Raw genomic sequence first — 16,543 nt, 5'->3', positions numbered from 1 at the left:
TAAGGCCTCCAATGAAAAGGGGCTCAAATATTAAAAAAATACTCAAGTTTAGAAAACTATCATTGACATATAATTATTATACAAATATCAAATTTTCTAACTAAAATTTAATTCATACATTGATTAGAGCATCTCCAATCCAATGGAGTGTTAAATTGTTGAAGCATTGCTAAAATATAGCTCATTTTATAAAAAAAAAAAATTGCTCAAATGGTGTGCCAAAAGATGTGCCAAATTTAGTACATGCTAAAAGTTGTATCAAATTTGACACACAATATAATATGATGCATATTTTACATTATCATAAATGCTACAGTTTTTTATTTATTTTTATGCCAGCTTTTATTACTTTTAATAATCACCGGTAAATGCTAGACTTTTTACTAACAATCAACAATAAAATATAAATAAAAATTATTATTTTTTATATATTTTCAATAAATATCAAATAAGCTTGATAAAATATTGATTTTTGAACCATCTTTTATAATTGTGCATTATATTAAAAATTGTACTAAATATAACATAATATTTACATCTTTCATTTGAGGATGGTCTAGCACAGTAACAAATTATAATAGTATTATTATTTTTTATTACAGTCGCGTTTTGTATTTATTTATTTATTTGTGTTTATTAGTAGTGTTTTAAATACATGCTTGAACCCGTTTAAATGGAGATGGGAGAATAACCTATTATCCGACCAAACTGACTTGACATTTGTAGACAAAGCTAGTGCTTAAATAAATATATCTGGCAAAATACACGTCCCCTAAACCAAATATAAGAAGCTTTACATATTTTCTGTCATGGTAATATAAGAGGCAATAGGGCATAATGATTGGTCCCCCTAGAGACCTAGCCAGTGGAGACGTCATTAAAAAGTACAAGACTTTACTTCAGATCATTAAGAACGACCAAAATAGCAACTCATCATCGACCAACGCCATTAAAAACCACTTATGAAATTAATCAAATCCTCACTGCTGTCACACATTATAGCTAACCAAATTCCAAATGGGCTCGTACTTTGCAGCCTGGTTTCCATCATATGATGTCTCCCCATCCACTAACCAAATTCAACTCACATTTTCTTCATCATTTCATTCTTTTAACTATATTCTTCTGCTTAAATGATCAGTAAGGTCAAACACAACTACTACTGCAAACTTAGAAGTAGTTAAATATATATATATATATATATATATTCCAGTAAGAACACTGGTAAGGGTTGAAATGGTCAAAGATATGGTTGGTTGAATTGAATCGTTCCAATATATATCTATACATGTGGCAGTGAGAAAAATCTAATTCCTTCATTCATAATCCTCGTGTAATGTAAAGTAGAGGAATTAAAAGCTAACTTGATAAGTTGGGATGTTCTGTTTAACTAAACATCGTAGTTTGGAGCAATAATAACACACAAATGGAAGACTTGGGAAAGTCAATTAAGAAGAGTTAGTGAAATATAAGAAGAGAAGAAGAGTGGCGTCTAAGGAAAATGGCTTCTGGGAATTTCGTCTAGTGATTATTTAATATGAAATTTCATGTCTTGGTTCAACCAAAATCAGTACTAAACACTTCATTTGGATTTGCACCATCTTAAGTTGATGAATAGTATAGCATTTTTTCGACTAAGCACATGCAGACAGAATACTATTATTATTTTTTTATTATATTGTGATTAACACGCAAAATAAAACCTGCATGTTACGTTATGTCATTAGTAGATTGGAGGGTTTAGGGCTTAGATCGAGGAGAAGGTAACTAGTGTACAAGTTGGGGACAGTGGACTATTACAGTTACTTTTCACTGAAAGTTTTTCATTATTACTAACAAACAACATTCCTTGCCATATATATTGAATTCAAACTCATCTAATTTGCTATAAAAATGAATTATCTTTGTTATAACATTTTATTTAGTTTATAAAAAAATTACCAAGTAGTAGTAAGACTTAGTCATGGCCCTCATGGGGAGTAGTGGCCATTTACAGTGCAGTCAATGAAAGAAAATTCCATAATTTGATATTAATTCTCATTGCTTTTAGAGAGAATCAACCACTTTCATTGACCCTTAGAAACTTAATAATAGTAAATGCTGAGTTTGTTCCATAAGTTGACAGATGATGATAATGGAATCCCCACAGCTTTAATATGTATAAAGAAAATAAAAGCAAGAACAATGCTGAAATAGAATATGCAAAAAGACAGGTTCATTCTGTCAAAATGTGGTAGTTTAAGGATTGATTATAAGATAAAATAAATAGACTTTGATCGATTCACAGTTCACATCACTTTTAGTTTTATTCATTTCACACACAGAGAGATTGCCAGCTTGCACTGCAGAAAGAAGAAGATGGTCCACTACTACAAACAAGTGAAGGTTGAAAAAGACTTTAGAAGAAGATGCATCTTTTATCCAAAATATACTACCAAAGTATTTTTTAGCAGGAAGGGACCACTCCCTCACCAACATTAAAAGCTCTACTAAAGTTTTCTTTAAGAACTGTACAACAAAGATTCGATCTCTGTTAAAAGTAAGTAAGAAACAACTCATCATATGCCTTTAGTTGAGCCAAAAGAAAAGAGAGGAAAAAAGTAACTAAAGGGCAGAATGTAAAAAAAAAAACAGAGAACAAAATTTCATTCTCTTATGCTATACAAATATGACCTGCTTTTCTTTAAAATACAAATACAATGTAAAAAAAAGGTTTATATAATCACGAACAAAGTCTAGGCAATGATCTTGTATGAGTTTGGCTTGGTGATCTTGACTTCATAATCTTTGCCATTTGACTTTGCATTTTCCTACATACTTTTTCCAACTCCATCACCCTCCATTGCATTCCTTGCAAATGTTCTCTTAGATTTTTGTTATCGGTTGGAAGATCGAGTTTCCCTGCATAGAGGACAACTTGTTCTTCAGATTCTTTGTCTTTTTTCGTCGCATTTCCTACTTCTATGGCTCTACAAGGTGAACCAGTACATGAATTGGTGTTGCTGGTGGAATGGAGTAAACTTTTAAGCTTCAATTGCTGTGATATTAAAGCTTGAGCTACGGTTTTCGATGGAAATTTCTTATTCTGAGAAATGTGTATGCAGGTTTCAGCTGAGAGCTTCTCATATTTCAATGCACAGCATATTTTCGTCTTTTCTTCTTCAGACAATCCTGAATGAACCTATAATAAACATATCCACCATAAAGTTTAGAAAAGGAACATAGAACTAGAAAAACTAATTCAAGTTTAATTCAAAGGTTATATAAAAATAAAGAATGTAAATGAGTTTCCAGATTAATACAATACCTCTAAATACATGTCCACGGCACGATAAACCTCATCATAGGAGTCTCGAGCAGATTCTGGCAGGACCGTGATCAAAGCCAGGAATTTTGAAGGTTTTAAATAAGGATCTGGGGCCACTTCAGCAATATACAAATCCATCAAGCTAGCAACCTTATTCAACCTCATAGCAGATGCTTGACACAACCCTCCACGCAGAAATGCCTTGAATAATCTCAGAACAAGATTCACATCATACAAGTAGTTTGTACCATAAGGGGATGAAACAAGCAAGTTATCTAATGTTGCTTGCTCCAACTGTGAGCCAATCATACTCTCCAACTTGTTCCTGCTACTTTTGGTTATCTTCAAGTTCAGGGCAACCCGGTGAATCTCAAACAAACTCTTGCAGGATACACAGCTTTGATCAAGAATGCAAAGCATGTCAACGACGGTATCCACAATTTTGCACTTCTCACTGGATGAGACAGTGTAAAGCTTTGATTTGTGGTAATAAACAAGGAATCTACTAAGAAGAGCATGGTCAAATTTTCGAGAAACCATAGTCTTGCCCAGCATTTCAACCAAAACAGGACTCAAAAACAGGAGATCTTCAAACCACCAAGTGGCCCTTGAGAAGACTGTCTTTAAACTCTCGGTGCTTTTAGTGTCACATGAAAACCGAACCCCGGAGCTATCTGGAGAAGAAGTTGAAGGACAAGGACTTGCTTCGCATGTCAAAGATAGCCTCCCAACAAGAGAATCCAAGCATCTCTCAAGTACTCCTGAGGACTCTGAAGCAGGAAGTAAACTTTGACATTGCTTCACAACCATAAGAAGCTCAGACCATGACCAGTATCTCATATCTTCAAAGGATTTCTCTGTTTGTTCCATTAAATTACCGGTTCCAGACACAGAACTCTTCATGTCCATGAACTCAGCAGCACAACGTAGAGGGGTGATGTTTGAAGGAGTTATTTGAGTCATACTGTTGTTGTAGCAGAACCTCAACATTAGCTCAAAACACTCTGCTCCACCCGGAAAGTCATGGAATACTATTTTTAGACTACTTGTGGTGCCTTTGGACTTGCCAAATAATTTACACAACCTTCCTGAATATGAAGCTATTATATTCTGCAAATGGTCATGAAAAAACAGATTAGAATTCTTCGAGACAAGAAGTTTCCAACACCAAGTCCTTTCATAAAGGAAAAAAACCCAATTCAAACATACAACAAAAGAGAACTAAAGGACAAGTTTTTTTCACCTAGCCAAGTAGTAGAGAAATATGCAAATTCAACTATTCAATGGATAAAGACAAAACACTAATCGACTCCACCGTAGAACAAAGGTACCAAAAGAATGAACTCAGTAAGGGAACAAAACAAAAAGATGGGATTAAAAGTAGGAATCTACAGCAGAACCTGCAAAAGAATGGTGAGAAGTCGTTATATGTAATAAATTGCCGTGAGGGCAAATCCGAAAAGTTGTTTGCTAATTCAGCTCATTAAAAAGGAAAAATATAAGTAAATAAAATTATTAAATGCCAATGAAAGCAACCCTTTAGTGTCTCTCAAAAGGAGTGAATAAAACAAGTAAAGTAAAGATATAAACGATTGAACCCCATAACACCAAGCATTAAATGGGAGAAAAGAAACAAAAGAGAATGCCTTGTTACTCGGTGTGCAGTTTGTGAAAACGGCGACAGACAACATCTAAGCAAAAGCTATGGTTATCACTCACCATGACCCACATCAATGCTATACAGGTGTGAAATTAATTATGGTCAGAGAAGGGCAAAATCATAAGACACGAAAAAGTTACAGAGAAATTATTAGAGCATGTAAAAAAGTATGACACCATAAAAAAAATAATATATATATATATCAATGTTCATTGTTCATTTACTAGTATCACAAATTAGAGCCTGTGAATTGGCACCAACATCAAAACATTCCAAATTTTCAACAAATATGTGAATTAAAATCAGTCCATGGTAAAAAGAAAGAAAAAAAAACTAATTTAAGCTAAATAAAAATTACACTAGAAAGGAGGAGCTCAGATTTACCTTGTCCACCATGAAAGTTTCTTCTCCATTAACATCAACTTCAAGGTCACAGCAAACCTCCATGACCCAAGAAAGGAAAAAAGAAAAGGGAATCCAAACCCCACTAATTAGACCAAAATTCACTTTTTTTATTATATATATTTTTGGGAATCTGTATCAGTACGAAGAAGAAGAAGAAGAAGAAGAAGAAGAGGAAGAAAACATAAAAATAAAAGAAAACTAATAACAGTAAATGAGGTGAGAAGACAAGTCCATATTCTAGGAAAGAGAAGAAGACAAACACAAAAGTGGTGTCACTTTGGTTCTTCAATGGGTAGTCTCTAATTGTTTAGAAGGAGTAGGCAATGTGGTTTTCAACTGAGATACAGAGACAACAACCGAAAAAGAGTGTTGAGAAAAAATGAGAATACAACAAGGAGAATAAAGACAAACAACTATCATATAATATTCCTGTTGAAGCAGTTAGAGAGAGAGAGAGAGAGACTGTTGCTGTGTCTTGTGAGTGACCACCAGGCTTAATCTGACATTCTCCAGAAACAACATATAGTTTAATACAGAAAATGAAGAGGTCTATACCCTATCAAATAAACAAAAAAAATCTCTTTCTTATTTTTTTTTGGGGACAAGCAAAACAAGGAACAAGAATAAGCTTAAGTCTAAAGCTTTTTGGCTGTCTTTGTTTAGTTTAGTTTAGCTTTGTTTTTAATCTATTTTGTTCCAGCTTCATCGCTGGGCCTGGGACGAGAGAGAGTCTTTTCTTTTGTGGCTGTGCACCCACCACAAACGCACCTGCCCCACCCAATATTTTACTGCCATTTTGGTTCAATTACTAAATTACCCATTTGGACCATTCTCGTAGACCTTTTACTTAGAATTGGACTTGGAGGACCCCACAGTAATTTCTCCAAAACAAAAGGGTTCCTGAATAAGCTTCCAAACCATACCCAGAATGACCTATCCTAATCCCATATCCAAACCATTTGACACAATTCCTAACCCGTCGGTTTGATAGGAACATTACTATGTATCCATTGATGATTTTAGGTTATGCCATGTTGTAAACATGTACATGTGATATGACAACAACCCAAGCTAGATAAAAGATATCATTTATATACATATATATTTTTATATATTACATAAGGTCCACAGACATTCATAATACTTAAAAGAAAATATAAAGATATAACTCTCAAACACAAGACCTCCACTCTTAGCTAATTCACGTACCCTCACCACCTGGCTAGCCTTAATACCTTTAAAGCATCATATAATTGGTTATTGGTGTTCACTATTGGATTCAATTGCAGATATTGGACAGGTCATTTATCGAAGGAGCAAATATTTATCTAGGTAAAAAGTATTTGGGATTGGGAGTTATATTTGTCACACCCGTTTGGGTAGCCAAATAGAGCCTTTAAAGGGCGAGTTTATAAGTACTTGACCAGACCTTCCCCATATGGGTCCCTAAACGATGTAGAGAGAGACTTTGTTATTAAAGGATCACATCATATCCCATTTTATCGTATTATTTGCTTTAGTACTAGCTTATAATTTTATAATCTAGTTAATTCTATTTTTTTAATTTTACAAGTCAGAATAAAAATATACATTTTGATCAAATTTATTTTCAAGATTACCAAAATATTTCTATTTTAATTACATAATATATCTAATATCTATGTATATAAAATCAAATTATAATATTAATTTTCATAAAACTACTATTCAAGTTTAATACTAAAAAGTATTTTAATAATTTGAGGAATTAGTGGCAAAAGTACCCAATAATTTGAAAAATTTGTGAATTAGTACCCAGCTCATTACTTGTGAAAAACATCCGTTGGTATCCATCGGTACCCAGCTCATTAAGTCCGTTAAAAGCTAACTGTGTACACACATGCCAGCTCCTTATTGGCTCATTTAATTATATTTTTTTAAAATAAAAAATTATATAATTAGTTAAAAAAATTAAAATCAATAAAACTTAAAAAAAAATTAAAAATAAGTAAATATTTTGTTAAAATGATTTATTATTTATTAAAAATCAATAAAAAATTAATACAATTTTTTTCTTCTTCTCTCTTCTTCCCCCTCGCCTCCATCTCTTCTCCATCTGCCATAGCTGAGTCGACGAAGCTTGAGAATGGCGTCTTGGGGGAGGCTTGGGGAGATATGGGTAGAGGTTAAGTGGCGACGAAGGCATCATTTGGTTTGGGTGGCTCAAGATAGCCGGATCATAACCAAAATCCAAAGTGGCGCCGAAACTTTGATCGGTTGGTTGAAGGTTTTGTTATGATGGGTTAAATACAAATGATAAGTGTTAAAATACAAGCAATGTATAAACACTTAGTAGAATTCACATAATGAAGATGTGAATTTGAGCTTCAATTGTAGGCACTTATAAAATAAAAATTTGAGTCCAAAATGATACATGAGAGTATCTAAGGGTTCCCAAAAAGTTTGGTGGCATTTAGAGCAATTTTGGGACCTTTGGAAGTGTCCAAAGTCAGAGAGGGTGGCGATACGTCGCCACTCAAGAGGCGAGACATCGCCTATTAGCTAGGGTTTCAAGAAACCCTAACAGGCGATGCATCGCTTGCTGTATTACATGAAATATCGTAAATGCTCTAAATGACGTGTTTTTCAAGTCTAATTCTATTGGTTGGACATAATGATGGTGCCTACTGTATATAAGGGTAAAAAACAATGATTTGGAAGACTTGACCACTCTCTCCAATCTCTCTCTACCCTCTATCTCTCTCTAGCTCAAAGAATCTCTAGTTTTCTCCAAGAACTCTCCAAAAAAGTGCTTGACTTAGAGAGTTGAAGGTTTGTTCAATCTCCATCCTCATTTCCTCAAGAGAAGGCATCAAGCATCAATGATGGCTGAGAAATAGAGTATTTGGACAACGTTTTGCAACATGTATAAGCCTTGGTTTGTGTTTGGTTGGCTCAAAGGATTGCTTACAATTTTGCTCAAAGTGGTGATATTGCCTAGGGTTTGAAGCTTCGTCAAAGTTGAAGAACACCATTGTTCTACTTTGGTTTGCATGTTCTTTCTCAATCTTTTTTAAGTCTCTGTCAATCCAAATTTTGTGTAGATTCTATTTCTTGTGGTGATGTTATCTCACTCTCTCCCAACATTCTAATACTCTATAATCTGAGAAAGCATATCATGGAAGAATCTAACTCTCTTTCGGCATTGAGATTCATAACTCAAGACTTTGTTAGATTAGATAGATTTGATGAGACTAACTTTGTTCGTTGGCAAGACAAGATTAGGTTCTTACTCATTACTTTGAAAGTTTCTATGTCTTGGATAAAGACCTAAAGGCCTTGGAAGAGCCTAAGGAAGATGATACTCAAGAAGTTGTCAAAGAAAGGAAGAAGCGAGAAGAAGATGAGTTGATTTGTAGGGGTCACATCCTCAATGCCCTCTCGAATAGGCTCTATGATCTCTACACCAACACCAAGACCGCCAAGGAAATTTGGGAGGCATTGGAAAAGAAGTACAAATAGGAAGAGGAAGGTACTAAGAAATTCCTTATTACTCAATATATAGAATTTAAATTTTATGATGATAAACCCCTTCTCCCTCAAAATCATGAGCTAAAAATTATTGTGAATAAATTGTCTACTCTTAAAACTGTATTGCCGGAACAATTTCTTGTGGGTGTCATTATAGCCAAGTTACCTCCTTCATGGAGAGGCTATAGGAAAAAAATGCTCCATAGAAATGAAGAGATTTCTTTGGAGGAAATTCTCAAACACTTGAGAATTGAGGAGGAATCTCATTCTAGAGATATGAATGAAGAGAAGCCTAATGGAGAGACTTTTAAGGCTAATGTTGTGGCAAATCCTCCTAACAAGGGCAAAGGAAATGGCAAGAACAAGAGCAAGGGTAAAAAACCCTTGGCGCCCAAGAAGAATGAGGGACAATTCAAAGGTTTCAAGGGACCTTGCTTTGTGTGTGGATAAATGACCATTTTGCTAGAGATTGCAGGTTCAAGAGGAGCCATAACAATGAGGCAAGAGTCAACTCAGCCTAAGAGGAGCTAGTGGCAACACTAAGTGAGGTTAATGTCATACATGGAAATATGAGTGGGTGGTATGATACTTGTACCACCATTCATGTTACCTATGATAGAACTCTATTCAAGACCTTTGAATCTTCAAAGGAAGGGCATGAAATCTAAATGGGCAATGAGAAAATGTCAAAGGTTGAAGGAAAGGGAACCATTGACTTGTTCTTCACATCCGACAAGAAGGTTCTACTCACCAATGTTTTGTATGTACCAGAAATGAGTAGAAACCTTGTGAGTGGAAATTTACTTGGCAATCTGGGAATTAAGGTTGTGATAGATTCTGACAAGCATATTTTATCTAAAGACAATGTTTTTGTGGGAAAGGGATATGCTTGTGATGGCATGTTCAAAATGTTGGTTTTTATAGATCATATAAGAGATTATACGCAGTGGAACAACAATCAAAATTGTTAATTTAATCCCACAAGATTTCTACATCTACTTCTTCATATACATATATATATTGAATCAAAGAGATGAATAGAAAATTACCTCAAGTCCTTCCTTGCTGCTATCTTTTTGTACGGCAAAATCCTTGAGATCTCACACTAAGATCTTCCAAAATGTTCTCAACACACAAAGAACGAGTGTGGGCTCATTATACAAAACAATAGGCAAAATATATTTATCAGATGTTCTCAACACATGAGATCTGATAAAGTTTGGACCTAAGTTTGTGAAGAACAGTGACCTATGCTTGTAGCACTGTTCTATTTCTCCCTGGGAGATTTCACGATATATTTTCTATCTCTCAAAAGTATCGCTTTGGAAAAATTGATCTCTTATATTTAATATATCAAATATATATTAAAATAAATAATATTAGTTATTTTAAATAATTTAAAAACAACTAATCAGTTATCAGATTTTTGTTTAAATAATAATATTTTAATCATATTAAAATATCTCATTATTTATTTAATATTTAAATAACTAAAATTGTTGAAATAAGATTCTCCTGGAATCTTCTTGTGTGTGTAGCACAGTGTCTGAGCACTGTGCTACACGCCCAACCCATGCCAGGGAGGACATGTGATTTTTCCAATTTTTTTCGTCATTATTTAATAAATATACATCTTTCTTTAATGTCGCTATGCATGGTCGATAACATGCATTGACGTGCCAGGTGATTCAATCTCATCCATTCACCATATTTTTCATGTTCATCAAAGCTAGATGAAAAACTTGGTTCCTCTGGTGGTAGATCATAAATCACTCCATACAAGTTTTGTGTTTTGAAGACAATGTGAATCTCATCGTACCAACTTCTCATGCGGTTAAGATTAAATAGAATCATTTCCAAGAGTTTGTCAATGATGTAGGTTTGATTTCCCAAGTTTTCAAGTACAAGATCAGGATTAAGAGGATTAACCATTGTTGCTAAAAATAAATAAATAAAATAAAATGAATTAAAACATATAATAAATATAAGATTTTATTTGGAAAAGTAAATATGATACATGAATGCAACATATAAAAACACATAAAAATTTACTAATCCACGATAAACTAATTTGAAAAGTTAATGGACCGCCTTAGGGTAGGTCAGACTAACACCAAATTAATTTTGAGACAAATCTCAATTTCATAAGTGAAAACTTAAAAACGTCTTTTTCTCTTTTGACTTATCAACTACCGCTAGTTTGGTCAAGATGCACTAGTTGTGCTCAAAAGCCTAGATACACCTTTGGAGTGTAACCCATTATTTTCAATCAATGACTTAACTCAAGAGTGTGCCATAAGGTCAGTCAAACTTGAAATACATCACTAATTATATTTTCATAAGAGAGGTTAACCTTGAGATAAAATAAACATATTCGGAAGCCTTTCCTTAGGGAGGCTGCAAACGGATGTAATACGAGGCCCTTCCTATGCCTCTCGGTGTTCAACCAATAATGGAGACCATGAGACTTATTGTCATAACTCCATCTCTCACTCATTATTTTGGAAAAGTGTGTTTCTCACAAAATAAACATTTTTTAATTTAGTTGTAAAATAAATTTAATTATTTTTACCAAATGATATTCTATTGATTACTAATCCAATTAAGCAAAAAATTAAAAGTGTGCCCTTAATTCTAATTCTAATTTTTATTTAATTAAGAGAATACCATTTTTATTTTAATAAAACCTTTTCATTAAAACAAAAAATTGAACAACTTTAATTTTAATTTACCATCTTAACTAATTTAGACTAAATTTATTATTATATGAATTGTCATATATAAACATATGACAAAAATATAGGATGCTCCTAATAGCACGTTTCTACACGAATGTAATGCATGCTAGTTGCATACTGTGTGGGTATATGAATGACATGTTATAATGCATAATAAAATATTAAACATTTTAATCACATTCAAACATTTATAATAAATAAATAAAATAAAAGGCAGTATGGTAATTTTTGGGTATTTCTAGAAAAATTATAACATTTGCAAAAAAATACATGAAAAATATAACTTAGACTAACTAAGGCTTGATGAAGAGCACTTTGATCTTCAACATTGAGATGTAGTCTTTTTGAGTCAATGCCACCCTTTTTCCATATCCATTTTGAATTATACAACTTTTTAATTATTTTAAACAAACTTTTAAAATAATTAAAATTTGGGTTTTAACACCCAAAAGTTTCTAAGGCCCAATTTAAATTTGGGTGATTTAATTCAAAAGATAAAATTAAACCATTTAATTTTAATAAATTAAAATTCAAGATAATTTTAATAAATTAAAATTCAAGATAATTTTAATTTTGGATATTTTAATTAAAACAATATTAATTATAGAAGATAACAATTAAAACATTTCTAATTGAGGTAAATAATCACCATTATTTCAATTATAGAAATTACCAAATTAAAACTATTTTAATTCAATTTCTAATTTTAATTAAATGAATAATTAAAATATATTTATGGTAACAACACACGAAGTGTTGTACCATGGGGCGGTGGCGGCTGGAGGTCCGGCGGTGGAGGAGCGGCTGGCCGCGGCTGAGATGCGCAGGGGCGCGACTAGGCTACAGGGAGCTTGGCGTAGGGGCGTGGCTGGGCATGCGATGCTGGGCGCATGAGGCTTGGCTGCCTAGGAGCATTTGTAGGGGCGCGTTGGCTGGCAGCACACATGCGACTGGCTGGGCAGCACCTCAGGCTAGGGCTCAGGGTCGCGGTCACAACAGAATAAACAAAAAATTACAAAAAATCCTATGCCCCAAAATGGCTTACACATTTCATCTAGAAATTTTAAGAACAATTCCACAACCTAAAAGCACCATAATAAAGAACCCTTAAGAATCTATCATCATGAAAATAAGCATCCATCCATTCAAACATATATCATATATAATATAAAAATACATATAACCCCACACATCAATTAATAATATGTATAGATTAATGACTTGCTCTGGTATCAATTGTTGGAAAACCAATCAGAGCACGCAGGGAAAACTCACACGTGATTGGCCTGTTGTTTTTTGTTTATTGAACAATAAAAAAAAATTCATTAATTATATAAACAATTTATATGACCAAGAAAATAATCTAGAAACATTATCATACAATACTATTAATCATACAACAAATATATATATATATTTAAATATACAATATATTTATGTAGAATATATTACACAAAAAAATCAAGAATATAAACTTTTACCTCTTGAAGTCTATCAAGTGTCATTCAGTCTTTTTGTATTATTAGTGATATTCCTATCCAAAGCTTTGAGCACTCAAACTATGATCTTCCGGATTGTTCTCTACACCTCAAGATGTGTGTGGGCACATATAGAACATGAGTTTTTGTTTTAGGAATCACAAGTATTTCTCAACACATGAGAACTTGGATTATGGTCTGAGAATGACTTGAATAAAGAAGAATAAATAAATAGTTTTTGTTTGACAAAATGCTCTGAGAACTATTTTGAATTGTGTATTGTTGTGTGTGTTCTTTTTTTCTTCTTATTCTATATCATATATATAGAGATTTATGTTACCTTGTTATTCCTAATAATAGTATTAATATAAATATATTATAATTGTAATGCCCCAAAATCCCTAATGAGGTTTAAGGGTCGGATTAGTAGGTCGGGAAGGCCATAACTAATTTATTATGTCATTAAGCTATTACGTGCATGTTTATGTGGATTATATTATAATATGATGTTAAATGCATGCATGTGGGTCCACATTTCATCTCAAGGATATTTTGGTAATTTGGCCTGTTGAGGGCATAATTGTATATTTGTATGCATGTCGGTGAACTGTTGTAGAGACCACATTATAATGTGGATTTTTTCGAGCTATTCGACATGAGACGATCTTTGAATTTAAATTATCGGTTTGGTCATAACAGGTTTAAGCTCGGGGCTCAGGGTAAGTCTCAGGGTGGTTTGATGGTTAAAGCATTACCAGGAATTTAAAGGGTAATAGGATATGATTATATTAGTATTTGAGAATAACGGGAATTGGTGAGCATTAATTATGATTAACGAGATAGGTGGAAAATGATAATTTTGCCCTTGGGGGTTGTTAAGAGAGGATTTTAGCATGAAGGGTATTTTAGTCTTTTGACCTACGATGTATATAGGTTGAAGGATGTAAAAATAGAACCAAAACAAATCTTTGTTTCCTTCCTCACGATCCTCACCATTTCTCTTCTCCTTCCTTTGGATTTTGAAGCAAGTTTGGGGATTCAAGCTTAGAGATTGAAGCTTGAGGTCTTAGACTAGAGTTCAGCTATTGAAGAGGTTTCAATTCAAGCTTAAGGTAAGGTTCTAGTTCCATTTTATAGTTCTTTGCTCTGTTTTTGTGCTGGTTTTAAGGTTGGAGTTTTGTTCATTAAATGGAGAATTTGATGAAGTTTTGATTGGTGTAAGGGTTAGGTTTTGATGCTTATATGGTAGATAAGTTGTGGTAATAGTTGGTGGCTTTGCTTTGTGATATTGGGAGAGATTTTATGGGGTTTTGAAATGAGTTTGAAGGGGAAAAACATGGGGTTTTGGCTGAGTTTCAGGTGGGGCCGCGGCTCTATTCTTGAGCGTCGCGGCCCAAGCTCGTTGAAAAGGAAGGGAGAGGCTGCTGGGCCGTTGGGCCGCAACATGGAGAAGGAGGGTCGCGGCCCGTGTTGGGGATATGAAAGGGGGCCGCTTCTAGTTGAGGAGGCGGGCCGCGACATGGTGAGGGAGGGTCACGACCCTTAGTGGCATTTTGGCCAAAAGTAGGTTTTTGGCTTAGGGATTCAAACCTTAGGCCTCGGGATCAATCCTACTAACCAGTTTAGTAGGATTCGATATCTCAGAGGCTAGGTTTTAGTCCGGGAACCTTTGTTATTCATTTTATTGATGGAATCCCATAATTGGTTATGACCAGGTGACTGTCAAGGAACTAAAAGGTTGATCGTTCTCAAGGATTGTTCTTTTATTAATTCTCGCTCGAACCAGAGGTAAGAAAACTGCACCCTGTATATGACATGCGAGGTTATTATTGAGGCATGTTGAGTGTTTAAATGTGGACATTGATTGCATATTAAATGCTTAGCAAATCTTTGCTTATTTGTGAATGGCGCTGATTTACTAGTTAGAATCGGCAATGGTGTCAGACTGTCTGTGAAGCTGTGACTTACTAGTCAAGTTCGACAGCGGTACTGAGCATTGGACATATGTTACTGGCCTAGGAGTCAGGAACGGCATAAGCGTCATGAACGTAGATCCGATAAAAGATTAGATCTAATCGACATCTGCATTGAATGACTCATTATGAGCATTAATGTCAGACCGACCCCAAGTTCGATGAAAACTAAAAGCGCTTGCTTAGTTCTACGACTAGTTACTCAGAGTCGGGGCCAGAAGGCCCAAGTGACTGTATCGTCACATGGCTAGAGGGTACGGAACCCACATTAGTGACTCTATTGTAACGCCCTACTTCCTTAGAGCCGTTACCAAGTGTGTTTAAAATCGTGCTTTCAACTCGCTAATCGAGGTTTTAATTCAAAACGTGTAACTAAGCCATAATTAAAAAGAAAACATTAGGGAAAGTAGTTTTTCATAGCTAATCATAAAAGTTTACACTTGGGATCCCAAAACATAGTTTAGAAAATATTTACAATACAAAACTAATCAGAGTCAACTAAACGACAAAATCTAAGTTCATTTACAAGCATCTCCCAAAATCCCCTAGCTGTGACAGCCAGGCTGGCCGGACATGTACACGCCGCCTCACGCCAGCTGTGCTCATGGTTGGTTGATCTTCTCTTTACCCTTACCTGCACCATAGAGCATCTGTGAGCCGAAGCCCAGCAAGAAAACCCATAACAGATAACATATGCAATACACGAATCAAACATATAAACAGGCCACCAACGGCTAAACACATACAGCCTAGCCGTCCCAGACATTTACCAAGCCCTGGGCTCGCGGACCATGCTGTAAGGATATCCCAAGTATCCTGTTAGGGACTCGCCCTGGCAACTCGCACCCCACGTGCTCAACGCCGCTCCCGGCCTCTTGCCGTTCTCGGCCTTGCACTCATCGTGCTTGACGTCGTTCTCGGCCCCACGCCGTTCTCGGTCTACACCGTTCCCAGCTCTTGCCGATCACACATATAATATCAAGCACGATATAGAAACAAGCACAGAATTCAAGCATAAACAAATAAAGAGCCATGCTCAGCAATTCTAGCATATAGGGCTCGGCCCTGCATATCATTTCCATTCAACACATTGGGCTCAGCCCTGCACACAAGCTCTATGGAAACAGGGGTTTTCTTACCTGAGTTCCGAGCTTCCTGAGCACCGATGCCCCGAACACAGTCCGCTAACGTGAGCCTCACTGAAATCCTAGTCACAACACATAACAATATCCGACCATCAAATTCTAACCCAACAAATAATCTCAAACCATAACCCTAACTTCCGGGACCTTGAATTCTATCAATCCGAATGATAAAATCCATCCCGAGCCTTACCCTTTAAATTCCCAAGTAAAAAATATCATTAAAATCCTCACTGACATTAAGGGCCGCGGCCCCACCCTCTAGAGCCGCGGCTAGCGTCAAAACAGAGGCTAACTCTCCACTGACCCCTACGCAGGCCGCGGCGCGCT

General features: G+C 35.1%; 1 protein-coding gene across 2 annotated transcripts; it reads right to left on the bottom strand.

Moving 5' to 3' along the window:
- Window positions 1-2,280: 2,280 nt before the first annotated feature.
- On the bottom strand, window positions 2,281-6,030 carry LOC133817633 (BTB/POZ domain-containing protein At3g22104). Of its 2 annotated transcripts, none has more exons than XM_062250205.1 (3): window positions 5,352-6,030; window positions 3,308-4,417; window positions 2,281-3,181 (listed from the first exon to the last, which is right to left on the bottom strand). In XM_062250205.1, the coding sequence occupies exons 1-3, from the start codon at window positions 5,412-5,414 to the stop codon at window positions 2,723-2,725; spliced, it is 1,632 nt and encodes a 543-aa protein (XP_062106189.1). In that variant the 5' UTR covers window positions 5,415-6,030; the 3' UTR covers window positions 2,281-2,722. The 2 variants fall into 2 exon arrangements, with proteins under 2 accessions (XP_062106189.1, XP_062106190.1); XM_062250206.1 differs by lacking the exon at window positions 5,352-6,030 and adding an exon at window positions 4,551-5,013.
- Window positions 6,031-16,543: the final 10,513 nt, after the last annotated feature.

The sequence above is a fragment of the Humulus lupulus genome, chromosome 2, assembly GCF_963169125.1.
Source record: "Humulus lupulus chromosome 2, drHumLupu1.1, whole genome shotgun sequence".
NCBI lineage: Eukaryota > Viridiplantae > Streptophyta > Magnoliopsida > Rosales > Cannabaceae > Humulus > Humulus lupulus.
Note: the sequence above shows the minus strand (reverse complement) of the source record. Positions and strands in the feature narration are given on the sequence as shown.

Excerpts from the sequence above, each read along its gene's own strand:
- LOC133817633 (XM_062250205.1), bottom strand. The coding sequence starts at position 5,414 with ATGGAGGTTTGCTGTGACCTTGAAGTTGATGTTAATGGAGAAGAAACT. Across the intron at positions 4,418-5,351 it reads AAACTTTCATGGTGGACAAG|AATATAATAGCTTCATATTC; the intron begins GTAAATCTGAGC and ends GACCATTTGCAG. Across the intron at positions 3,182-3,307 it reads CCGTGGACATGTATTTAGAG|GTTCATTCAGGATTGTCTGA; the intron begins GTATTGTATTAA and ends TGTTTATTATAG.